Genomic DNA, 27,452 nt, shown 5'->3' with positions numbered 1-27,452 from the left:
CTCACCCAGGCCGCGGGGAGGGAGGGGTATGGAGGAGGCGGGGCGAGCCTGCGGCGGCCGAGGCCGGCGTGACGTTGCACCAGCCTGAGGCGCGCAGTGCGTTCTCCCGGGGATGTTGTCCCCGGATCACGGGACCCTGGCAGTGGCGGGCTGCACAGGCTCCCGGGAGGGGAGGTGTGGAGAGTGACCTGTGCTCACACACAGGCTTTTTGGAGGCGGCAGCAGCAGCCCCAGCGTCTCACGCCCGTCTCTGGGGTCCGCGCTGATCGCCGTGGCTTGCGCCCTTCTCTGGAGTTCGTTTAGGCGGCGCTCTGAATCCCCTCTCCTTGCGCGCAGCGAAACAAAGAGGCAAGAAAAAGTCTCTTGCCTCTTCGGCAGCTGCAGACCTTTTCCCGGTCTCCCTCCCGGCTAGCTGTGGTGCGCCAACCCCTTCAGGCTGTGTTCACGCTGCCAGCCCCAGTCCTCTCCCTGCGATCCGACCGCAGCCCGAGCCTCAGCTCCTAGCCCTGCCCGCCCCGGCGGGGGAGCAGACAAGCCTCTCGGGCTGGTGAGCGCCGCTCGGCGCCGAGCCTCTGTGCGGGAGTCTCTCCGATTTTCCCTCTGCGCCCCTGTTGCTGTGGGATCCGCGCTGATAGCCACGGCTCGCGCCCTTCTCTGGAGTTCGTTTAGGCGGCGCTCTGAATCCCCTCTCCTTGCCCGCCGCGAAACAAAGAGGCAAGAAAAAGTCTCTTGCCTCTTCGGCAGCTGCAGACTTTTTCCCGGACTTCTTCCGGGCTAGCTGTGGTGCGCTAACCCCTTCAGGCTGTGTTCACGCTGCCAGCCCCAGTCCTCTCCCTGCGATCCGACCGCAGCCCGAGCCTCAGCTCCCAGCCCCGCCCGCCCCGGCGGCTAAGCAGACAAGCCTCTCGGGCTGGTGAGTGCTGCTCGGCGCCGAGCCTCTGTGCGGGAACCTCTCCGCTTTGCCCTCCGCACCTCTGTGGCTGCGCTCTCCTCCGTGGCTCTGAAGCTTCCCCCCTCCGCCCCCCGCAGTCTCCGCCCGCGAAGGGGCTCCTAGTGCGTGGAAACCTTTCCTCCTTCACGGCTCCCTCCCACTGGTGCAGGTGCCGTCCCTATTCTTTTGTCTCTGTTATTTCTTTTTTCTTTTGCCCTACCCAAGTACGGGGGGAGTTTCTTGCCTTTTTGGAGGTCGGACGTTTTCTGCCAGCGTTCAGTGGGTGTTCTGTAGGAGCAGTTCCACGTGTAGGTGTATTTCTACTGTATCTGTGGGAAGGAATGTGATCTCCGCGTCTTACTCTTCCGCCATCTTCCCAATTCCCCAGGGTTCATAGTTTTAATAAAATTTGGAAAAATTATGGCCATCATTTCTTCCAATAAGTTTTTTTGTCACTCTTTCTTGGTTCCTCAGGGACTCCAGTTACACCTATGTTAGGCTGCTTGAAGTAGACCCACAGCTCATTATCCAATTTGGATAGTTTTTTTTTTTTTTAAATAGAGTTTTGGTTTTGTTTTTTTAATTTATTTTTGGGTCTGAGTCGGGTCTTCGTTGCTGAGCGCAGGCTTTCTCTTGTTGTGGCGAGCAGGGGCTACTCGTAGTTACAGTGTGCGGGCTTCTCATCGTGGTGGCTTCTCTTGTTGCAGAGGACAGGCTCTAGGCATGTGGGCTTCAGTAGTTGTGGCACGTGGGCTCAGTAGTTGTGGCTCGCTGGCTCTAGAGCACAGGCTCAGTAGTTGTGGCGCACGGGCTTATTAGTTGCTCCGTGGCATGTGGGATCTTCCTGGACCAGGGCTTGAAGCCGTGTCCCCTGCATTGGCAGGCTGATTCTTAACCACTGTGCCACCAGGGAAGTGCCTGGATAGTTTCTAATGCTTATTGTATTTAGGTTTGCTAATACTAGTCTGCCATGTTTAATCTGTCATTAATCTCATTTAGTGTATTTTTCATCTCATTCATTGTAGTTTTCATGTTTAGAATTTTGATTTGGGTCTTTAGAAAAGAACTTTAAACATGTCTCAATTAACATGCTTAATATTTACCCTAACTTAAATATCTAGAATATAGTTGCAATAGTTATTTTAATATGTTTGTTTACTAATTCTCTCATCTGTGCCATTTTTGGACTATTTTTAATTGATTTTTATCCCAATTTGAGGTTGTATTTTTCTGTATCTTTGCATGCCTGGTAATTTTTCATTGGATGCCAGACATCATAGAGTTTACCTTGTTGGGTGTGGGTATTCCTAGTTATTCCTATAAATGTTCTTAAGCTTTGTTCCAGGACAGGTTTAAGTTACTTGGGAACAGTTTAATCCCTTTGGCTGATACTTATAAGCTTTTTAGGCAAGACCAATGTGGAGCTTAGTCTAGGGTTAATATTCCCTAGTACTGAGGCAAAACCCTTTTTTGTATTCTACCTGGTGACCCACAAATTATGGTTTTCTACTCTGTCTTGTAGGAATAAGCACCATTCCCTGCCTGTGAAATCTTCAGGGATTGTTTACACTAATTCTTTTGCATGTCTTTTTTCTTTGGCTTGCTGTAGCTTCCTTGCATGCATGAGCTGATCAGTAGTCAGCTAAAGACTCAAGGCACTCTTTCTAGATACCCAGGCTTCTCCCTCTGTGCAGCTCACTCTTCTCTGGTACTTAGTCCTGTATTCTCTACCCTCCCTTAGTCTCCTCAGCCTTTCAGTTCCATCTCTTCAACTCAGGACTGCCAGTCTCTGCCTGGGTTCTCTCTTCCTGCACCTTGTTCTGGAAGTTCTCTCCAGGAACTAATTTAGGGCAACCATAGGGCATACTGTGTTTGTTTCTTGTCTCTCAGAGATCACTGTAATTTGTTGCCTGGTGTTCAGTGTCTTGAAAGCTGGTGTTCCTTACATTTTGTATGGGTTTTTAGTTGTTTTGGGGGAGGATGGTACATTTGGTCTCTATAATTTCATCTATGGCTGGAAATGTAAGTTCTGACTTACTAAATTTTAGCCAAAAAGAACAGAAGGAGATTTTTTGTTTGTTATGTCTTGAATGCTTATCACTACTTAAAGTGAAATTCACATATTTGTGTTAAATTTGAATGACTTGCTTTGTATATATTACTGATGTTATGCTGATTGGATATAAGTTTAATTTATGTGATCTTACGAGTATTGATCACACACAAATTCATGGATGGCAGAAAGACATGTATGTAGGTATTTGGGTGTTCAGAGTTCTGGAATCTGAAACCAAATCCTAACGGTAGGTTTTGGCAGAGGAAACTAAGGCCAAAACTTGACTTTGGTCTATCTCTAGTTGGCACAGTACCTACCTGTTTTAACTCTAGTATATATTTTCACCATATATTTGTAAAGCTATGCTCTCTTTTTTATCATTATAACTTTGTGAGATATCTTTTACCTTTTATTTTCCAAATGAGAACACAGAAGGTAAGTCATTTTGACTCTTACTTTCGTGTTCTTTTTAATGACAGTACAGTGCTATTTTTCTTTTTTAAACTAGTGGACAGACTGATGGAATCATGAGTAATTTTGTTAGAGATTTTTGGATTATAATCAATAATAATCTTGAAGAATAACCATGATATAGGTCATGCATTGGTTTCTGTAAAACAAATGGCAGGCCGACTTCAGTTCCTAAAAACATTGTGTTTTACAAGTTTCTTTGTAAATTAGTTGTTTGACTCTGTCCATGGGTCATCTCTCTGTCTATTAACTGATCCGTCAATTGCACCAGTGTCATAAATAATGGTTAAGTTCTACAATTAGCTTAAAAAAGGCTATGGTCTAGCTTAAATGGTGTTGACAGTAATTGTGGAACCAGTTGAACCCTGAGCTGTTCAGAGAACAGGATGCTAAGGAGGTCATCATTGGATTTATTATTGCAGGTAAACTGGGGATTGACTGGTGGATTTTTGATGTTGGAAGCTCAGGGAATGGGATTAAGGGCTGAAACGGTACTATGGCAACACTGCAAGGAGTTACCATGGTGGGAGGTGGAGCAGAAATGTAAGGTTATGCATGTATTAAAATGGAGAAACTATCCAAATCAGCCTGAAGTTTTCATTAGCATATAATTCAAATGTTTGAATTTAGGATCTGAAGAAAATTTTTTCAGATGTTAAATAATTATACTGTTTTTTTTCATTCTTAACTTTCATGAAAACATATACCAGTTTGCCTGTGTTCTCTTGTGTTTTTGTCATCATCCATCTTAGATGATAAGATCAAAGTTATTAAAACAAGGAATGTCTTAGTATACTAGAAATAGCTCACACTTTTGAGTGTTTACTATATACCGGGCACTGTTCTTTACACATCATATGAAATAAATTAATTTTCACAACCCTTTGATGTATGACTTTTATTACCATTTTGCTGATGAGAAAACAGGAGCACAGAGCATAAAGTAACGTACTAAGGTCATATGACAGATAGTACATTTGGGGTATCTGTGTGGTCTGGAGACCGAGTCTGTGCTCTCAGTCACTGTGCTGTTTGTTTTAACAATTTTGGGATGAAGAGAGAAACATAGGCAGCTCATGCTTAATTAGCATGTTATCATTTCTGAGAGTTTGGGAATCAATGAACTTTTACAGAATATCCAGGTTAGGATGGTGGTGAAGAACTTAAATTTTAGAATTATTTTGAATTTACTTTCACTATTAGGTCTCCTAAATAGCTATATACAAAATAGAATAAATTGTTAACCCTCTCATTGCCTTAGCTTTTTCATTTTTCAAGGTTGAGATTAACAGTAGTTACCTTTCTTGTTATGCATTGTTTCCCCTCTGAAGCATTATGCTAAGTTATTTTAGTATTATTTTCAAGACAGGAAGACCCTGGAATTTTTTTCAAGGAACGCATCTGCTTTGACTGACTCACATATCAGACCTTGGATGATATGTGTTGTTTTGATGACAGGTGTCCTTTGGGAAAGTCTCTGCTTACATTGTCAGTGAAAAGACTGTGGTTTTCCTCTCCGTCTCTGTGTTATGTATTTTGTTTCAGAATATATGAAATGGTACTTTAAGAGTATTGGACAATCTTTTCTTCATAAATGTCTAAATTCCCCAAAATATGTATTAAACCTACCAATATAGTTGGGGTGAAACTCATTTATTTAGGCTTTAAACTTCAGCAGTAATAACATTGATATATAAAAGCCAATTATTTTGGTTCGAAATATTTTTATTGTCGAATACTTCTGTGCACTATGAACGCATTTTTAATTTAATCTTTTTCATAACCATATGTAATGCACAATTTTATTTTCCTCACTGTACAGAGAAGAAATATGAGGCTAGAGAGAACGTTAAGTAGTGAAGTCAGATTTTGAATACAGTCTGTCGCTTCCAGAGTCTGAGTGCTTAACTGTGATGATAAATCACCTCTCCTGGGTTTTGAGGTCTTAAAATTGAGTATTTAAAAATAAAAGAGGAAAGACAGATTTATCATTGTTACATCATGGAAATCAGGACAAGAATTGTATAGCCCAGGCCTCTGGAGTAACTGAGACTGGAAAGTCATTGGGAACCGAGGCAGTTCTGGTGCTGTATCTTTTCTGTGTGCTCACTCCTGTCTCCTTTATTATTTTCTCTCTCTGCATATTGGCTTCCTCCATTCTCCTCACCACCTGGCCCACCTTGACTGCTCATAAAATGGTACCTTCAACACAAGTGTCTTTACTACCTTAAAAATCCAGAACCTTGGCCAAGTGACCCAACTTTTAATGATCTGATTTGTAGTTTCTTGTGAGACAGAATTCTGTCATCCTGGTCAGGCTCTGGATTATTTTTTTCTGGGTCAAGTGTCTGTCCTTTGATCACATAGCTGTGGCGGGGGTGATAGGTTGAGGGGACACATTCAGGGATCTACACTAATGTTGGTAGGTAGTTCTCAGGGAAAGAGGTAGAGGCTGAATAGTGTCCCAAAATATGTCTATATTAATATGTATCAGATTTTATTAAGCAGTATCATAAAAATACACAATACAAATATCAATACAAATGCAATAAATAGCATAAAAATAAAACAAAAGTAAATACAACAAAAATATGCACAAATACAAAATACAAATACACATATAAAATGCAGAATAATATATATGTTACAGGTACAAGGAACTGAAATCAGTCTTTCAAAAGGTGACTTCCTGTAAGGTTGTGACAGTCAAGGAAAGACTGATGAACTGTTCTCGATTGAAGGAGACTAAAGGGACATGTGGACTAAATTTAACACATGGTCCTAGATTGAATCCTTTTGCTACAAAGAATATCACTGGGGCAACTGCACATATGGAATGTGCTCTGTGGATTAAGTAGTAGGGAATATAGAGTATCAGTGTTAATTTCCTAATTTTTGTGGTCATACCATCACTATATAGGATGACATCATGTTTATAGGAAAACATGCTGAATTATTCAGTGATAATGGGACAACATGCCTGCAACTTATTCCCAAGTGATTCAGTTGGGGGTAAAAAAGCTTTTTGTTTATTCTGCAACCTTTGAAATATTTTCAAAATAAAAAGTAAAAAAGAAAAAAAAACGTAACTTCTTGGAACTGGATATGTAATTTCTTTAATGGTACCAGAAGAATTTATATAAAAGAATCATCTGGGTAAATGTTTTTGAAAAGAATATTCAATAGTCATTTATTTATTGAGCATTCCTTTATTTGTATTGTCAGTGCAGACTTTTCTGCAGTAGGTTTGCATAATTGGATATGTTTACTAAGGAACTCTATATTGCTTGCTGTACGTTATTTGAAGATTTACTTCATAGGATTTCAGATTCTATTTTCAGATTTCTTAATTCACAGATTTTAATGAGTAAGAAGTATTTATAATTTTCTCATGCATTTTCAGTTATTGATGACTCTTTTTTAAATTTCTCTACTAGCCTCCCCCATTTCTAAAATCTGCAGTTTCCTGTGAAGTTTTAAAAAAGTGTGAACAGTCAGAATTGTCTGCTCCTTTGTAGGATATTGGGAAAATGGTTTAATGGAAGCTAATGGTTTGTATTGTATTTGGGTTAAGTATTTTCCAACTTAGTGTCAACATAAAGTAATTCTAATTATGGTGCTTTCTAGTCATATTTTATGATCAAAATGTTGAAGATATATTAGATGTAGAGTATACTTTTGTTATATGAATATACTTTTGTGTTATTTCGAGGGTCATATTTTAAAACAGAAATATGTATTAATTTTTGAATGATAATTCCAGAGAAAACATAATTCAGTGTATTTATTCAGTTTACGCTCAACTTTCTTAGGAGTCAGACAGTTCTTTTACAGCAGATGTACTGTAGATATCTTTATAAGCTTTTTTTATTGTCTTTTTTTATCTCTTAATTATTTTATTTTGTTAAGCACATATTTTGATAGATATCTATACACTCATTCTAGGCTTTCTAGAGTAATTCAGTAGCTAGAATGCCACACCTAGTTTATATATGGTAATTAGCTTTATTTTCTGAAATATGTTGATCCTAAAGCCACAGAACTCTACTTCTGGGCTCTTTGTGTTCACGTGGTAGAAAGAATTTCCTAGGACATTGTTTTTTTTAATGTGTCACATAAATGAAACAGTTGCCATTTGTTCCAACTGACTGGACCATTTCCAAGACAGGCTTCCTCTCTGCTCTGTCAATCATCATGTTTTTCATTCTAGAATTTCTCTCTAACTCTTGGATCTCTTCCAAGATAGGGGCAGTTTCTGAGCATCTCAGTGGCAGATATTTTCCAGGTATATCTACAGGATTCTAAAAATGTCAGTCAGAAGAGGAAGAGGGATGGGCAGAAATAGGGAAATAGAAAATGGGAAATAGAAATAGACAGGAGGAGTGGAGGCAATGAGGCAGGTCCCTTTAAAAATAACTTTAAAAAAGGGCATTTAGGGGCTTCCCTGGTGGTGCAGTGGTTGAGAATCTGCCTGCCAGTGCGGGGGACACGGGTTTGAGCGCTGGTCCAGGAAGATCCCACATGCTGCGGAGCAAGTAAGCCCGTGCACCACAACTGCTGAACCTGCGCTCTAGAGCCCGCGAGCAACAACTACTGAAGCCCGCGCACCTAGAGCCAGTGCTTCACGACAAGAGAAGCCACCGCAGTGAGAAGCCTGTGCACTGCAGCGAAGAGTAGACCCCGCTCGCCGCAACTAGAGAAAGCCAGCACACAGCAACGAAGACCCAACACAGCCAAAAATAAATAAATGAATAAAAAAAAAAAGGGGGCATTTAGGGAAAAAAAGAGTAAGGCATTGTTTAGAACAATATAATATACAAGTGCTAAAGGGGGGACCTTCTAGATTAGTGCTTTCCAGATTACCTCTATGGTGAAGAACCAGATATTTTGTTACCAGTTCATTATGGATAGGACCTACATGGCAAGTACATTTACCTCATGCTTGGGGTCAAATTCTTTGAAAGCATTGTCTAATTGCTAATTCTAAATTCTGAAATTTCTTCATTTCTGTGTATATTCTACACCAGTGTCAGTTTGCTGATTGACACTAGTCTGCTGACCACATGCTGAGTAGTGGTTTTTTTCTAAAACTTTGTTTCTTCATTTGTACCCAAGGTTATTTCGCTTAGAAAAGTGAAATGATTTTCTCTATATTTCTCTACAGCTATTAAATTCTTCTTTTTTAGTTTCAGTAGAGAACAGCTCTACTCAAAAGTAAAATTTGGTCTTTTGTTTGAGGGTGATGTTCATTGTCAGTATATAAAAGTCAGAAAAATATGCCTCTAGGGTTTGGAGCTCTAAGAGATTTCTACTTTTTGCATTATGGATTTCTGAAATAAGCTTTTGTATGATCTTATAATTTTGGAATCAGAAAAAAAAGTAATAAAGTTACCGAGTAAAACAATACCAAAGCAAGAAAGATCAGAAATATTGAGGTAGAAAAAGCATAATAATTTATAAAAACTATTAGTTTTATATAATTAGAGTATTGGGTTGATATGGGGAAAGTGTCAAGAGTTAAGGCCTAAAAGATTGTCAGGGACAAGATTGGGAAATGGTATGTAATTCATAAAAAGTTTGCTTTTTATTTGCTAGACAGTGAAGGGCAGTTGGAGAATTTTATATAATGAAGCAATACAGAGTAGGTTGGTTTTCAGCAAAGAAAATTTTTACTGTTTTCTCTCTGTATATACTTTAAAGTAAGATTAATAGAGGATCTACTTCAGTTTTGTAAAATACTTTAGTTCTAAACACTGTAATTATGTCTTTCAACTATAAGTAATGACTTAAAAGGTAGAAAACAGAAATACGATGCAGTAATTGAGGTTAGTATTTAGTGTGTTCTGAAATACCCCTATATTTGGTAAAAATGTATAATATTGAGGCAGTACATTATGCTGTTGAGCGTAACCCAAACTGCTTGGGTTGGAATCTCAGCTCTGACATTCATTATTTTTTCAACCTTAGGCAAATTACTTAACCTCTTTGGGCCTTGGTTTTCTTATCTATAAAATGGTAATACGTAATACTTTCCTTATAGAACTGTCATGAAGTTAAATGACTGTGTGTGTGTGCAGATAAGATATATTTATTATATAATGTGCAATAGGACCTGATAAATAATGAGTTAAATAAGTACTTTTATTGCTGCTGCTGCTGTTATGATTAGAAGACATCTCATTAAATAAATTTTATAAACATTTAAGAATAATGTGAGTATAAAATACCAAAAATGCACCAGTTATGATCAGAAAATTACCAGCTGCTGTATTTCACATTTTACTTTTTTCTGTTTATAGAGAATAAAATAGTGAATTTAAGTATACCTAACTTAGTGTTTTCTCTTTTATAGTTTATCAGAGAAGATATGAAATATAAAGATGCTACTAATAAACACAGCCATCTGCACAGAGAAGACAAGCATATAACTGTTGAGGATTTATGGAAACGATGGAAAACATCAGAAGGTAGGACTGTTTCAGTGATCTGAATCCCTGAGCTGCTTTTCTGAGCTCACTAATTGCATATGATTTACAAACAAATCAAAATAACATTTCTATGAGGATATTTATATTTTAGTAAATAATTGTTCCATTTTTTATTTTGAAATATGATTTTAATTTTTCTTAGGATTTATTAAAGGTCAGCCTGTTTTCAGTTAATTTGATACCTTATACTAGAATAAATAAGGTAACGCATGTCTGAGAGCTTAAAGTTGTAGAGCATTGTTTCATCTGTTAAATGGCATTATTATAAAAGGTTTGTCAAATCAACATGTGGATCCCAAAGTTTAAATTTTTTTTTAAAATTTATTTTATTTATTTATTTTTGGCTGTGTTGGGTCTTCGTTGCTGTGCGTGGGCCTTTTCTAGTTGCGGCAAGCAGGGGCTACTCTTCGTTGTGGTGTGCGGGCTTCTCACTGCAGTGGTTTCTCTTGTGCAGCACAGGCTCTAGGCGCACGGGCTTCAGTAGTTGTGGCACGCGGGCTCAGTAGTTGTAGTGCACGGGCTTAGTTGCTCTGAGGCATGTGGGATCTTCCCAGACCAGGGCTCAAACCCGTGTCCTCTGCATTGGCAGGCGGATTCTTAACCATTGTGCCACCAAGGAGGCCCCACCAAAGTTTTTTTTTTTAATTATGGAGAACAGTTCCTAAAGTCTTTAGAAGGCAAAGTCTGCTGATGATAAAGACTGCATGATACAGTTGTATAATTTATATTTTATTCCTTTTTCTACCCTAAGTCCTCAAGCTGTCTTACGGATAGTAATTTTTTAGGGCAGAAAGTGTATGGCCTAAAACCTCAACTTGATCCCCAATTGTAGAAAGCTACATAAAAAAAAAGTCTGTTAAGTTTTTTTTCTTTTTCTTTTTTTAGTAACAGTGTCAAACAAAATGTCTTTTTCCTAATGTTTCTATTCTTTTGTCAAAGTCAGGCAATTATATTGTAGCATATATTTTCCTCTGCCAGTTTGAATAGTGAAATGAAATTAAAAAGAATCTGGGACAGATTACCAAGTAGGAGTATGAAAAAATAACAAAGTTTACTAGACTGTCAGTGGTAACATTTGGAAATGAGAAAATACAGGAAACTATTCCATCAACTCAGTATTTTTATTATAGAAGAAGGTTTGCTTGGGAGGGGAGGGATAAATTGGGAGATTGGGTTTGACACATACACACTACTATGTATAAAATAGATAACTAATAAGGACCTACTGTGTAGCACAGGGAACTCTACTCAGTACTCTGTAATGACCTATATGGGAAAAGAATCTAAAAAAGAGTGGATATATGTATATGTAAAACTGATTCACTTTGCTCTACATGTGAAACTAACACAACATTGTAAATCAACTATACTTCAATAAAAATTTAAAAAAACAAAGGTGTTCTTATGTTTTTGTTTTCACTTTCTAAAAGAGGCATCTGATGAAATACTCTGGGAAGAAGAAAAAGAAAGAAGGAAAAAAATACCACTGACTTTAATGAAAGATACATAGACTTAAAAAAAACCTCTCCATTTCCCTTCCCCATATTATTTTAAAGTAATATGAACTTGGGTAGGAATAGGAATAAATGAGTATAAGTTTCATGGGGAAAAGTGCTAGAATGGTCAAAAACTCAGTAAGACTATTTATATGAGATATCTCAGCAATATGTAGATATTAGTAAAGGACTTGGAGATCCAATGGAGTCTATTGCCACTAGTATATTTTATATTTGGAGTTTGTGGTAAGCTGAATGGAGCCCACAAAACTAACTACGTTTGAATGAAGGAAAAAAAAGATTTGACCACTTCTCACCACCTGTTGTGCTACCACCCTGGTTCAGCCCCCATCCCTTTCCTGGATAATTGTGGTAGCTGCCTGAGGGTCTCCTTCTGTATACTTGTGCTCTTTTGAAATTTGTTCTTCACTTAGCAGAGTAATCTATTTAAGATATAAATCAAATTTGCTCAATACCCTGTAATGGCTCAGAGTAAAAGTTAAAATCTTTACAAAGATCTGTAAGGCTCTACATGATCTGTCTTCTCCTGCACCCTCCCCTCTTTCGTTTTCTGTCTTTTCCATTTCTCTCACTCAGTGTGCTCTGCCCAGATGGACTCCTTGCTGCAGGAATGCAGATGTCCTCCTGGCTAACTCGTTACCTCTTTTTTGGGCTCTTCTCTCCTTGAGGCCTACCCTGACCACTCTATTTAAAATTGCAAATTGCAAACCACGTCCCCCCGACACCCTCTTTGTCATTTGGCGCCCTTCTTGATCCCTCTTACTTAGCTTCACACTTTCTTTTCCCCATGTCAGGAATCAGCTTCTAAGTTATAATATAATTGACTTATTTGTTATGTTTGTCTCCCTTCTGTCCCCTACCCCTGAAAATGTTAGCCTCAGAAAGCAGGGTTGGGGGTGTCTTTGTCTATTTTGTTTATTACTGTGTCCCAAATTCAAGGGGATTCTGTCCTTAAACCCCATTTTGATTTCCCACCCTAGTGAGTTTTGTGGGATCTTTTGTGATCTATGAGAATGTTTGTTTTCAGCTTAAGGTCTTTTCAAGTTGAATAGCTTCTTAAATCTCTTTTTTCCTAGGCTTTCACCTTAATTTCCACCCCCTAAGATTTTACCATTATGGTGGTGAGAAGATTTCCCCCTAAGTCTTCAAAGAGTTGGCCTAAATTATCTGCTCTATGCTTCCTATTCTCCAAACCCCAGTCTCTCACATAACCTTCTTAGGGGATTAGGGCTTGGGAGGAAGTGTTTTAGGGCTCCTACTAAAACAGCTGCATGGGAGGGAAGAGAGAGGAGTTGAGCGAAATAAACCTCTGCTAGAAGCTTTATGGTAACCTGATTGATTTTCTCAGTGTTATTTTTCTCAATTGATTTTACCATGTCATAGTCTTTTTATTTATTACAGGCTTCATGTAAAAAGGCAGAGCATTGTTGTTAGATCAGTGGTTTTTAAATTATAGCCTGACAAGCCCCAGGTTTCCTGGAGGTATCTCAGGGACAGGGCATGCTAAATGTGTAGAGTTCTGCTTTTATCTGGTATATTCTGTTTCTGTTTAAGATTTCTCTTGGGAAACAAAAAGTAATTCTTCTGAAAAGGTTTGGAAATTGTTGATAAAGAGATTAGAATGCAATAATATGTAATTTAAGGTTGTTTAGTTGAATATGAATATAGATACACACACATATGCACACACATGCATACACACACAAACATACAGTCATACTTTGCCTGTCATTGTTGTGTCTTCAGTGCCTGGAGCAGTGCCTTATTTACTTTGATTTTCAGTAAAGATTTGTCTAATGAATTGAATGAATGAGTGTATAGTGCCCCATGAGCATTGGATTCTCAGTAATTCAGTTCATACTTTGAGTACAGGCATTTCTGCCATAATGAAATATATGCATTCCTGGAAAACTTATGCTTTGCACAATTATGAACTTAAAAATTAGAATTTATGGGAAAAATCGGGGTTGGAGCAGACTACTGAAAACCTATGCAACGTTGTAATCAGAGCACTAACAGTACTAATAAAAATACAGGTAAAAAAGACGTGTTAAATTCCTAATCAGTAAATACTATAGTAGATATAGGACTTTACCTTGAAAAATAATTAAAGATAACTTATTAAAAGGAGGTATTAGGTAGGGTTGAAGTTGCTAAATTATGAAGACAAGGGCAATGTGCACAAAGATGAGAACTGAGCAACAAGCATTTCTGAGAGCCTGTGGCCAGATTGAGCTAAAAGGAAGAAGGAATGGTGAGCAGACATCGTGTTATTCATAGCTTTGTTTTTCTGGTGTTCTTCATACTTTGTATCCATTTGCTGTTACTTGGTGGTGTAAAATGATCACATGTGAAATGATGTGACTTTTACATTATATTAACATGATTCCTTTTTACCAGTTACATGTAAGCTAATTCATGTTACAGTAGCAATGAAGCATAATTGGTTGTATGTATTATGTGCTAAGCAGGCATTGGATCCTGGGTACTCAAGATGAGTTAAATGCGTCTCTGGGCTATAAGGAGTAAGTCGCTGAGTGGGAAAAACAGAGTAAACAAATAATTACAACATGTGGTGAAATGTATAATACTAGAAGTAAGTGTAAGATATGAGGTAGCTCACTGGAAGGACTAATGAACTCTCTGATAGGATTATACACAGAAGATGGTATTTGCGGTAGGCTGTGAGGGTTGACCAGGAGTTCTGGAAGGGGATAAGGAGATAGACCATAAATGGTAGCCCCCATATAGCTCCTCCTTCAGTTACCTGAAAATTTGCTAGAAATGGAAGTGGAGGTAGCATACTAAAGGAGGCGTGTGGGCCTTCAAGCTGTACAAATTTAAATCCTGGCCCTTCTGTTTATGAACATTAAGACATTTGGCACATTTAAAAATTCACTTGTAAAATGCAATTCTTGTCTGATTTAAATGAGTAATGTAGTAAAAGTGCCTGGCATAATTCCTGGCAACACCTGATAGGCACTAAGTAAGTGTTGACTTACTTACCTTTGTAATAATGCTGAACGAACTAAAATGTTCAGCTCTATTTAAAGTTTTGTAAGGTTTTTGATTCAGTCTCTTAATATTCATCAATAAAATGAATAGATATATTAGACTACATACTCACCATTGTAGTGTGCAATTCTCTGGTTTGTAAAATGTACCTGAGATCTTTATGGAATATTGTCAGTGGGGAAAAAGTAAAGTTGTGTTCCTCAGAAATTGATACTGATCTCATATAGAAAAATTTCAGCATGACCTGAATGTACTTTTTGTGTGTGTGTAGAGAATGCTTGGTTAGTTTGCACATGGCAACAGTCCAATACAAATGAAAGCTATTTAAAAAACTAGTATTAGATTTCAGACAGATTTTGATAAACGGATCAGTTGTTAAAATTAATGAATGAGCAGTTAAATAGTAGCCAGCTACCTAATGAAGGAAAATATAGATAGAAAATTATTGGTTATGTATAAGATCTAGGGACCATAGTAGATAAAAAAACTGATTAAGTAATGTACTGTTTTTAAAAATGATAGCTCATTGGGTTAAATAGTTATTTTAACATGTGACACTCATGAGGTAATCTTTCCATCCTGTTCAGCACGGGTCTTATCTTACCTAAGGTCATTGTGTAATTTTGGGCTTTACAGATTGAATAGACATCTGGAAAATTTGCTGAAGGTTTATTATTATTATTATTGTTTTTTGATTAGAAATTTAAAGGAACTGAAATTGTCTGAGAGAATGAAAGATGTTGGCCTTTAATGATGGATGTTTTGAAGTGTATATAAAGCCTAGCTAGAGATAAATGACCAAGAGTGTTTTCTTTCTGTTTAGGAAAGCAAAAATGTAAATGTTACATAAAGGAATATAAAGGAAAAGAATTCCTGACTATGGGTGTTAAATTTCTAAAAGTCAGGAGGATTATAACTATTTCCTTTGTATAGATCCTTGATATTCATAAGGATTTTCTTCTGGGTGTGAAAGTATAAATGGATCTCTAAATGTTGATAAAATCTACCAGCTTTTTCATGTGTATGCTGTTGGTTACAATGAGACTGTAATGAAAAAAAATGTAAAAGGATCAGTGCACATTGTTTGACATTATCAGCAGAGTAACTCAAAATGTAGACCTTATAGATAATAAGGTAGCCATTATCTTTGTGGCGTCCATCAACACAATATTGTATGTTGTGTACAGTAGTAGGCATAGCAGTCACTATGGTGACTGATACTCACTTGTACAAGTAAGTATAAGATAAGGCCTTGTTTTTCCAGGAGTTTACGATATTGTTACATGTGCACAGATGAAGTGTTAAATAACAGTACAGGAACGTTTGATTAAATACTAGGTCAATGGTTCTATTGTGGGAGTTTAAGAGAATGAATAGATTTATTATGAGGAAGTCTTCATTAGGGAGATGACTCTTCAGCAAGATTTTGAAAGAGAGAAAATTTTCTTAGAAGTGAGAAAGAGAGAGGGATATACATACAGGTTAGCACATTAAAATGAGTAAATGAATAGGTGTAATTCCACACTTTAGTCCTAAATCCCTCAAATCAGCACAGTTTACAAGTCAGAAATGTAATTTTTTAGTATACGAGATAAGAATAAATCATTGTTTTAATATTTGTCTTTTGCTGTTAACATGTAGTGCTTAACCTTTCTGTGTCTTGGTTTTGTCATCTGTTAGGGGTAAAGGTTGTCTACTACGTCAGAGTGTTGAGGATGAAATGAATTTGTACATGTAAAGTGCTTAGCCTAGTGCCTACTACATAGCAAGCGCTCAATGACTATCCATTGTTACTATTTTTGTAAGGCAAGTATGAAGGTGGCACATGGGGGGGGATGTTGGAGACTAATATTTCTGAGTTGGGGAATAGTAGAAAATAGGGTTAGACAGGGAGACGAGACTAGTGAGCCTTGATGTTTAAGTCTGATGAACTGCTTTAAGAATGACAAGTAAGATTCCACTGATACACCAGTGCTTACCAAACAATAGTGATTGCCTGGAGGACTGTATTAAGGATGCTTGATCTGTGCCTGGTCTCAGTAGCAAAGAAGGATATTACTGTAGAAATGACTGATTGGCAATATTTACTGTGTATGTGGGAGGTGGTGTAGTGTATTTTAACATTTTTATCATCCTTGTACTAAATATTAGGAGCTATTACAGCTTCTTGTTTTAGAAAGTCATATAATATGGAAGAGTTATAGGATGATGAATTCACTATAGGCAGGAAAATCAGCTCTGAGTTTAATGTAATGTGGATTTGAGTGGGAAGAATGAAAGTACACAGATACTGAAGATACACAGCTGAAGAATATGTTTTCTGTCCTCCACCTGCCTGTTGTCCATTACTGGAGAAAGTTCTGTTGACAAGTAATTAATGGATGTGATACTATCTGTAATCAAGATAGGTAGTAGGCACTGTGGGTTAATAGAAAAAGAAGTATGTTAGTCTGCCTGCAGAAGTCAAGTAAGGCCAGAGGAGTTAGTTGCGTATAAAGGGACATTTACTTTTTTCATCTTTTGTCACCCTTCCCTGGGAAGGACTCTACTGGATTTATAGCTTTCAGGATACTTGTAATTAATATAGCACATTTTAAAAACACAAGGCACTTAGTATGCTTCAAATGCTTATGCTGTTTTATTAGCCCAGATGTTTAACACTTTTCAACTTTTATACAATACTTTTAGTTCTAGGAGAAGCAGTTGTTAGCCATCTATAGAGGTACTGGGTTTTCATTGTCCACAGAAAGTGGTTTATACAAGGGAAGGCCTGTCCTTGAGGTAGAGTCTGGTTTCAGAATGACAGATGTCATTATTTGCACCACTAACAAAAGTCTTTTTTGTCAAAGTTTCTTTTATGTAGAGAGTAGGTGACACGAACGTATTGTTCATTTATTCTATCAACCAACATTTAAGTGTGTTAACATGGGTTTTTTTCTATAAGAGTAGCATAAATATTACTTGATCAGTTGGTAAATTGATCATTTTGCAAACACTGCTTTATATTAATCAGGATTGATTTTTGGACTTTGTATAAAGTGTGTTTTTATTCCTTTATAATCAAATAGCTTTCTTTTTATTATATAATTATCCAAATGAATTCAGAGCACTCACAATAAATTGGTAATCTTTCTTAATCTTATTCTATGTTAGTATTTCGGTCTCTCTGTACCCTTAATTTCAGATCTCTTCATCAGGACTGTTTCGGTTTTTATTAGTTTAGTTGTCTTCTTTTCTCTTTCTCTTTCTCTTTTATTGTTGGCACTCCTCCTCTTTTACTTCAGGATACTTGACTTTTGGAGACTTAGGGTCATTGCATGTACTGATTTGCTGGGATTAATTATGACTTTTTAATCTATAGAAGATATTTGACTTTGAGATAGCTCTGTCTTCCTTTGTAGTTCTTTCTTGGTTTTGTTCTGAAATAGAGACCACCTCTCAGAATAGGATGCAGAGACCGACTGCCTGTTACATCTCTCTGTACTTTGGGCTTTAGAAAACTTGACAATTTCTATTCTGTGTGGACACATGAATTAGATACATTGTGAGCCTCCATTTTTTCTCAAATAACAAAAACCCAACTTTTATATATGCATCATATGATGATGCTTTTCTTATAATTTAAGGAAGTACTATTCTAAAATTGTTTGTGAATTTGCCTTATGGTTTTCTATATACCTGAATTATTCTACATTTCTCCTCTGCTGTGTTCACAGACTCAAGCGATACCTCAAGTTTGGAGTACAGTAACAGAACCTTCTGCAGAAGGTAAAAATGAGGGCTGTCCACTTTTCACTGTGATGGACTATCTAGAAAACAATAGGCTTTCTTGAACATCTTACTGTTCTTTCCTCCCTTACCCCACCAACTGGGAACCAGTTCCACATGGATGTGTGTTAAATTTTGCTTTACTAATCCTTGGCTTGGCAAGGGGGTGGGTAGGAGGACTCTGGTTCAAGTTCTGGTTGTTAAAATATATGTTATTGCGGGAGATTCACTGTATCAAATTCTGCTTTAGGTGGAACAAATATTTTGTTCCTGCTCTTTTGGATGAAGAACTTGTTTGTTGGTAATAATATTTTCCTCTTCAAAGATGGTCAGTTTTACAAAAATCTTTTCTCAAACAAATTTTATGCTTACTTGGGTCTTTTTTTCAATTCCCCTGAATATTACTTAGCAATTTAGAAGCAACTGTAATAGAAATAATGCAAATTACAATGAAAATAAAGATTTCATAGATACTAGATAACCATTTCGATTTGAATATGACTTATTTCTAAAAATTCATTTCTATAATTCTGAAACAATGTATACACATAATCTGTTATATTACATATATAAATATGTCTCAGAGGGACTGTATGATTAAAACATAGGATAAATCACATAGTGTTTATATTATGTCTTAAAAATCTTTTCACTCTGTGGATGGTTATGTATTCAGATAGGGTACAAAGTACAAATAATGTTTATTGTCTAACTTTCTCATCTGGTTAAGGTGCTCTTAAATAAGAGGTCCTTAATAAGCATTCCTCTAACATTTGGCCAGTCTTCTGTTTCTCTTTCTCTTTGCATCAGTGTGAGTTCTTCCGAGGTGTTGAAAATGGTGGACATTTAGATACTTTTGATTCAAAGTGTTTAAAATTAGCTGCTTACTTAAGTTATTAGTTTAATACTAAGAGTCTAGATCAGTCTAACAAAATGAAACAGCAAATGTCAGTTGCATTGAAGGAAATTAAGTTTTTATTTCCATCATCAGTTTTCTTTCCTTACCAGGTAATAGCTAAAAAAAAAAAAAAGAAGTATAAAACAGGTGTTTATCACTAGGAGCGTATGGCTGCTTAAGGCTATGTTCTAAAACAGAAATAACGATATGGAGTTGTGATTTGCTCACATATAAAGGTAGCATAGTTAGAGTTATATGAATTAAGAGTTCACTAAGAGAAGGAAAAGGAAAGAGAATAGCCCCTTGGGAATACTGCTAATAAGACAAAAGCAAAGGATTAACTAATGAAATAAATAATGGCCATCAGAGACATGGGAGGTGAATCAGGAAGGTGCACTTTCTTGAAAGTCTATAGAGGAGAGTTTTCAGGAAGTGACGGATGGTTGTATAGTTGAGGGCATAGTCCACCATATTGCAAAGTATCTGCTGAGAGCCCTCATGAAGAATCTTTTTTTAGTTCTCTGTAATAAGAATAGTTGTATTCCTGAGGGGATGATTTGTGCTTACCTTGTGAACCCTGTGACTGATTTTATTTCCTTCTTTGTCTACTTTTTGTAGCTTTTATTAAGGACCTCATTTATATTTTGTGCATGCTTTTAGTTTGGTTTTATTTCTCTGGCCCATTGACATCCTTCATGTTTTATTCTCTTTATATTATATGAATCTTTGTCATTATGAATCTAAGTCATTTCTTCTCTCTCTCTGTCTCTCTCACTGGGGGATAGAGAGAGGAGAGATGAAAAGTGGCCAGTAGCGCTAAATAGAGAAATACAATGTGTTGGAAAAAAGCCATTAGATATGACAAGAAGAAAATCATTAACCTACAGGATATCACTTTAAACATTGGTATGGGGAATTGACTCACATATACACACGGAATAAATCTTAAAAAAGATTTAAGTGGAAGCAACCCAAATGTCCATCAACAGATACATGGGTAAACAAAATGTGGTATACAATGGAGTATTATTCAGTCTTAAAAAGTAAGGAAATTCTGACATATGTTAGAACATGGATGAACCTTGAAGACATTATGCTAAGTGAAATAAGTCAGTCACAAAAAGGCAAATACAGTATGATTCTGCTTATATGAGATACCTAGAGTAGTCAAAATCATAGAGACAGTAGAATAGTGGTTGCTGGGGGCTAGGGGGAGGGGAATGGGGAATTATTGGTTAATTGGTATGGAGTTTCCATTTTGCAAGATGAAGAGAGTTGTAGAGTTGGATGGTGGTGATGGTTGCACAACAATATGAATACTTAATACCGTTGAACTATACACTTAAAAATGGTTAAGATGGTAAATTTTATGTTATGTGTATTTTGCCATAATAAAAAATGATTTAAGAGAATGAGTAGATAGGAAGTAGATATATGGGTAACCCCCTATTTAAGGGGTAGGCAAGAAAATGGAGGAAATTGAATGGTAGTTACAAATAGGTAGTATGATCAAGTAAAGGGTTTTCTTAAGAACTGGTAGATCTGATTATGCTTAAAGAAAAAGGGAAGTACTCTACTGACATTTTAAAAAATTGAACATTTAAAAAAAATTTCATTTCAGCAAGGATTTTGTTCAAAAAGTACTACCACTGTGTATAAGAGTTGGAAGTTGGGATTACACCTTATTACATCTTAATGTAATAAATGTCAGTATTTATTTTCTTAATGGATAATTATGTTGGTTTATGGATTGAAAAGATATTGTTAGGTTAATAAAAAATGAATTTAAGCTAAGACAGGCAAGAAACTAGTTGACAGAATAATTCTTCATTGCTAGATGGCACTATCGCTAGCCATTTTCAAATCCTTCGCAGAATTTACTTCCCGTGAAGAATTTGAGTGACAGTTCTTTTAAAACAATGCCTTGAACTTTTTGGAAGGGGATAGAGGTGGGCTAGGAAAAGGGGAAATGGGAGGGTGAGTGATTAGAGAGGGGAGGCCCAAGAAATTCTTTACCCTTTACATATGCTTATTTGTTTGGTTTCTGAATTATATATTGTAAGAATATAGAATTCTAACATCCTTATTTTCCATGTTTTGACCAGTACCAAATATTTTGTGGCAGAATTTTAATGATAGTGCTACAGCTCTACTACAATGAATAATAATAGGTTTCTGTGTGCTAGCTGCATACCCACTGATCCAGAGCCTGTGACCTTAGCAAAGGTAAGCATATCCCAGATTGCAGTGTGAGATAGTTGAAGATTGATCTGCTTTGGTAGTTGTTTAAATTTCTGTCATCTGTTTTTAATGAGCATGCTCAATTGCATGAATCTGACCATGACTTTAGACTGCATTCTTTTAGATGTGTTATTGGAAGCTTTTGAAAAAGGGAAGGTTAAGTTTTAAGTTAGTGGATATATATTTTAGGACTGTGACTAGATTCTTTGAGTGTTTTTCAGGAATGCCCCAAAAGTAATCACTCTAGTTTCTAATGGAACCTGCACTATATTAAGTACTGGAGGCTGAATTTATCACAAAACTAAACGCTTAATAAATTACTGTGCATAACTGATTGTTCAACATGCTTTGTTGATTGGCTTGAAATTACAGTATACTATGTCTTCTTTTTTTTTTTTTTTACTACAGAGCTTTATTTTAAAGTTTGAGCAGTTTATATGTCTTAATAAGTCTTTTTTTAGTGGCAGACGATAAAGAGAGAGACTCAAATTACTTCAAGTAATGGGAAATTTGTTGTAAGGATACTCTGTCATCAATGATTTTATTAATTGCAAGTGACTCACTGGCATTATTCTGGGTTTTGGGGATAGAGCATTGAGCAAAATAGATATCCTACCTTCATGAAGTTAGCACTCTTTTAGGAAGACAGATAATGAACAAGTTTGCATGTGTGTGTGTGTGGAGATATATACACACTCACAGGACTGCTGGAACAGATTAGTGATATGATACAAGTAAAGCAGGGTAATACATGGTCGGTGACTAGGTAGGGTGGGGGCTATTTAAGTAACGTAGTCAAGGAGAAACTTCCCAAAGAGGTGATATTTGATTATAGACCTGAGTGATGAGAGAGAGTGAGTCATAGGAAGATCTGGATGAAGTATATTCCAGGTTTAGAGATCAACCAGGCTAAGACTCTGTGGCTGGAATGACCTCAAAGTATTTATGGGACTGTAGAAGGCTGGTGTAGCTAGATGGTCATAAGGAATGGGGAGAGTGGTAGGAGACAAGTAAGATCACTGGGATAAACAAGGGCCAGATCTCGTAAGGCCTTGAAGGGCCTAATAAAGAATGTGGGATTTATTTTAAGTATAATGTCAGTATACTTACTGAAAATCTAGCTCCATTTAGGAGTTTCGAGCTAAGTAATGATGTGTGTTCTATCTTTTGAAAAGATTATGTAGTTACTGCGTGGATATTAGACTCTGGAGAAGAGAGGCAGGAGTAGAAGTAAAAGGCCTGTTGAGGGTCTTGCGGTGAGCTGGTAGAGGGAGGTAGCAGAGAGGTCTGATTTGAGATATAGTTTGAAGGAATAGCTGGCAGGATTTGCTGTTGGATTGGATTTAGGAAGTTGATGGGGGTGGGGACAGGAATTAAGGACGGTCCCTAGGTTTTATGTATCTGTGGTATTAAAATTTCTTGGAGATGGAGGCAATTAGGGGAAAAAGAAGTTGAAACAGGCTCAGTTGGGCCTGATCAATAATGGGAAAAAAAAAAACAAACTTTGAGAAACATGGAGATCACGATGCAAAGAAGTGAAGGACTGAATGCTGAGAGGAGAAGGATCCTGGAAAGAAGAAAGAAGACGTGACCAGTGAGGTATGAGGGGAACTGGGAGAATCTAGAGTGCTGAAGTATATGAAGGAAATATTTTAAGAAAGAAGGCATAGTCAGTGTCAGATGCTCCAGAAGTTTGAGTAAGATCATGACAGAGACCCGCCATTGGATCGGCAAAGTAGAGGCTGAGGTTGCTGCTGGTGATCTCGACAAAGCAGTTGCACTGTAGTGGTGGAAGTGAACGTCGGATCGGAGTGGATAAAAGAGGAAGTGCAGACAGTAAATATTGTTGACTTTCAAAAGGAGGAGAAGAGAAGTGGGGCTGTGATACCTGAAGATAAATATGATATGAAGGCAGTTTTTTTTTATTTTTTAAAAGGTGGAAATATATAAAAGTGTGTTTATTAATGGAATGACCCAGTTGAGAAAAAATTGATGTAGGAGAAAATCAATCTATATTAATTAAAAACTATATTTAACTTAAGGAAAGTGTAGGTATGTAGTCAGGGGCTTAATCCACCCTGGTTATCTGCATTTCTCTGTTTCTTTCTGGATTTTGCTTTTATTTTCTCCTACTGCATTTCCTAGAGGCTAAACTCTGTGGCTGTGGGCAGTTGTAAACTTACCTTTTCCCAGGATCTTGACTAAAGAGAAAGGAGTCTTTCCTTCCTGCTTAAGTTCGAAAAAGTTCAGGAAGTAACTGGCTTAGGTCATGTGGCGATGTCCTCTGATTACTTCCTTTTCTGACCCCCTTTCCCTGGTGATCATGAGTCTTGTCTCAGAAGATGACAGAGAGAAAAGGAGTACCTAGTTGACAAACAGCTGTAACAGATTGATGAGCAAGAGAAACTAGACTTTGGCAAGAGTAGGTAGAAGAAAGGCTTAAAAGGTTATTCTGGATCCAGAAGTAGGTGTGTGGGGTCTGGCAGCATGGGTCACAAGATGTAAAATATAGTCACTCCTTCAGAAAATCTGATATGTTCTTGACATTTTCAGGCCAAAATTTTTGGACTATAAATGGATTTTCTCATATACCTCTTTTTTTCCCACTCTGAATTTTATGATGAGTATATTATTTCCCAAATATAGATGCTTTATTAAATCCCATTTTGGTATTTTAATTAAATGAGCTAATACAACTCTCATCGCTGGACACTATATCAGTAAATTTTGCTCTACTTCTACCCTTTCCAAAATCTTCCTCGCTGTTACAAATTTTCACCTCTGCACAGCTCTTTTTACTTTGACAAAGTGAAACCCTGACTGTGTTCACCTAGATCACCAGACATGTGTATACTGTGCAAGAGGAAACATAGGTGTTTTTAAAAGCATCATTGGAGGATCAAAGAAGTGAATTCGAGGAGGCAAAAACTAGGTGCTGTCATTCTGAGTTAGTTTGGAAATCTTGAGAAAGTGATGCCCTCCACATACATGTTAAGTTTAGGGAATATATGATTCTTGGCACATGACCTAAACACCCCCAAAAGGCAAATAGTATTCATCACACTTAAGTAATATCTAAGAATACCAACTACTGTTCGCAACTACTGGTAACTTTACTGTAAAGAGCCTAAGAATGTAGAAGGTTTTTGCAGTGCTGTGTCTTCATGATGTCCTAGAGTTCTTATCTTTTGAGTTACTCATGAATTTTTGCCAAGTGAGGTCTTCTCAGTAGGGAAAAGAACAAATATAACATTAGAGAGTCAATGAATATACAGTTTATAAAGGCGTCCAGAGAATTGTCTAGGGAGATATGCTTTTATGAAATTATAAAAAGTTATTAAATTATAAGTAGTTATAGGCAGTACTTTGCTGTTATCAATTCTAGGAAAAGCAATACTTTCATGAGATTTAGACTACTATAAGAAATGGAAGTTTTATTTAGTTTACTGTGCTGTCTTCATTTTTTATATTTTTTTAATGAAAAATTTGGATAATATTTTTTCAGAAATTAATTTGATGTCGTTGTGATTGTCTTTCATTTTCTTTATATTAATAGGAAGCAAGGAGCAGAATTCTCTGAAATACCAAATTGGTGTAATATTTTTATTAGTAGCATTTGTGTAGACTGAAGACATGGATAAATTACGAATAGATATGGTATTTGTCTTCTGGAATGTAAGAATTTGTTTATTTTGCAAGTAAATTGGTTAGGCAGGACTTAGAGGTCACTTCTATGGTTTTTGGTTTGTCAACACTTCCATTAAAATAGATACTCATTACTGACTAGAAATAAGAGGGCAATTTATAATTTCAGTAGAACTCTGAATTTAATTATTTGGAAATAACTTCTTGTTTTGTCTCCAACACTGTTTCACCAGAGTAAGCAGATTTACTTTCTTCCCCATTGACACAGCTGGGGCCTGGAAAAAAAAAAAAGAAGTTAAAGCAGGAAAGCGCTTCTGGATCTGGGAAATAAGTCAATTTCAAGAGAACAAAGAAATATAACTGGGAATTATTGAATAGACAGTTAGAAAAGGCACACACACAAAAAAGGTTATTTCAACTCCAGCTCTACTTTTACAGTAGAGAAATAGTAAAGTTCAGATGTTTTAGTGTTTTAAACCAATGTAGTCACGATGTTCCTAAAAAAAAAAACTACTTAAATTTCAGGTTATTCCTGAATGCAACCAAAGTTAAGAAAAGAATTGGTCTTCTTTAAAGTCTAGTTTTCGAAAGTATCATAAATATTTTTGTAGTAGTTTATTATTAGTTTTTTTGCTAAATAAACATCATAAATCTGTACTAGAAATTTCCAGTATTATGAATTTAGGATCTTACATCTTTTCAACCTGGTACTAAATGAATGTTGAACAACAAGTAAACTTTTTATGGATTCTGAGGCTTTATAATCACTGAGGTCTCTCATCTTTTAGTTACTGATATCTTGCGAAACTCCAAGGTACAGCTGTCCTTTCCTAGACAGACAGTATTCCATAGAAAGTGTGGAGCTTGACTTCCTAGATTCAGCTCTTTGTGTAACACTTAGTAAATTTTTTTCCCCTTGAGCAAGTACCTTAATCTTTCTGTCTTTAGCTTTCCCCATCTGTAAAATGTAGGTAGTAATAGTACCCACCTTAGAGGATTGTGTTGAGGATTAAATGAGTTAATATATAGAGCTTAGAACAATACTTAACAGCTAATAAGGGCCTAATATTTGCTATTATCATTGTTAGTGTTAAAAGATTACCATACTTTCTTGAAGAAAACCACAAACTACAAAAGTAATGAAGTTAGCAATTATTAGAACTCTCTGCCTGCATAATTGAAAAAGAAAGATTATTAATGCAGTTTTTTTAATTGAAAGCAATTTCAAATTTAGTGAAAAGTTGCAGGACCAGAACAAAGAACTCATATACACTTTGTCCAGAGACCCTCATTCCAATTTTGCCTTTTATCCTCATAATGACCTTTATAGCCAAAGGATCCAAGAGTATTCAGTTGTCCTGAGTTTGTAGTCTTCTTTAATCTGGAACAGTTCCATAGTATTTCCTTGCCTTGCATGTCTTTGGCCAGTAATTGTCAAAAGTGTCATTTTGTAGATTGTATCTAAATTAGGGTTTGTTTGATGTTTTCATATGATTAGATCCCTGTTAGGCATTTGGGCTGGACTGTCACAGAAATGATTCTTTTCATTAAATTCTTTTGATTGGCACATGGTGTCAGTTTGTCTTATGTGGTGTTACCTTTGATCACTTGATTAAGATAGTGTCTACTCCGTTTCTGTAACTGTAAAGTTACTTTTTTCCCCCTTTGTAATATTTTGTGTGTGTGTGGAGAGAAACTTGGAGACTTTGTAACATCACATTCCTCATATCACTTTCACCCACTAGTTTCAGCATCTGTGAATGTTTCTTGCCTGAATTAATTATTACTCTGATGGTTGCCAAATTGTAATTTTTCAAATTCCATCATTCCTTCTATTTATTAGTTGCATTTTATTATAAGGAAGAAATTTAAACAGTGTATTGTCAACATCTTGTCCTGTGAAAAGGGTGGGAGATAACAGACATATCTTGAAAATAGAAATTGGGAAAATAGTGAATCTCAAAATCTTATAACTGTTCTGAAGATTGATCTTCAGCATTTATTCATTTATATCAGCATGGACTCCTGGATTTGTTGCTCTCATTATTTTAATGCTTAAATTGTCCCAACTATGGCTAGTGGGAAGCCTTTCAAGCTGGCTTTTCTATTCTTTCATATGTATGTCTCTATCATTTTTTGAGCTTTCCTTATATTCTGGCACAAAAAGATGTTCCAGGCTTATTTTGTTATTTCTCAGCCCTACCCCTGGAAACAACCATTTCTCCAAGGAGTTCTGGTTGCTTTTAGTTGAGGTGGTATTTAGAAACCAAGATTTGCACACTAGGTGTTCTCATTGCTACTGAGGTATTATTCCCAGGCCTTCTCAGTGGACAGAGTTAAGAAACACACACACACATCTCTATTTACTTCTCTCTACATATTAAAAGTCACGAGTTCTCACTGATACCTGTTACCAGTTCAC

The 27,452-nt window shown here is 36.7% G+C and overlaps 1 protein-coding gene across 1 annotated transcript in view; it reads left to right on the top strand.

Annotated features, from left to right (window-relative positions):
* STIM2 (stromal interaction molecule 2) overlaps positions 1–27,452 on the top strand; it is a 170,434-nt gene that overhangs the window by 99,367 nt on the left and 43,615 nt on the right. The window contains exon 3 of the mRNA XM_057547393.1: positions 9,811–9,925. Coding sequence (XP_057403376.1) covers positions 9,811–9,925 — 115 coding nt within the window. The remainder of the gene's footprint in view (positions 1–9,810; positions 9,926–27,452) is intronic.

The sequence above is a fragment of the Balaenoptera acutorostrata genome, chromosome 5 (genome assembly GCF_949987535.1).
Source record: "Balaenoptera acutorostrata chromosome 5, mBalAcu1.1, whole genome shotgun sequence".
NCBI classification, from domain to species: Eukaryota; Metazoa; Chordata; class Mammalia; order Artiodactyla; family Balaenopteridae; genus Balaenoptera; species Balaenoptera acutorostrata.
Note: the sequence above shows the minus strand (reverse complement) of the source record. Positions and strands in the feature narration are given on the sequence as shown.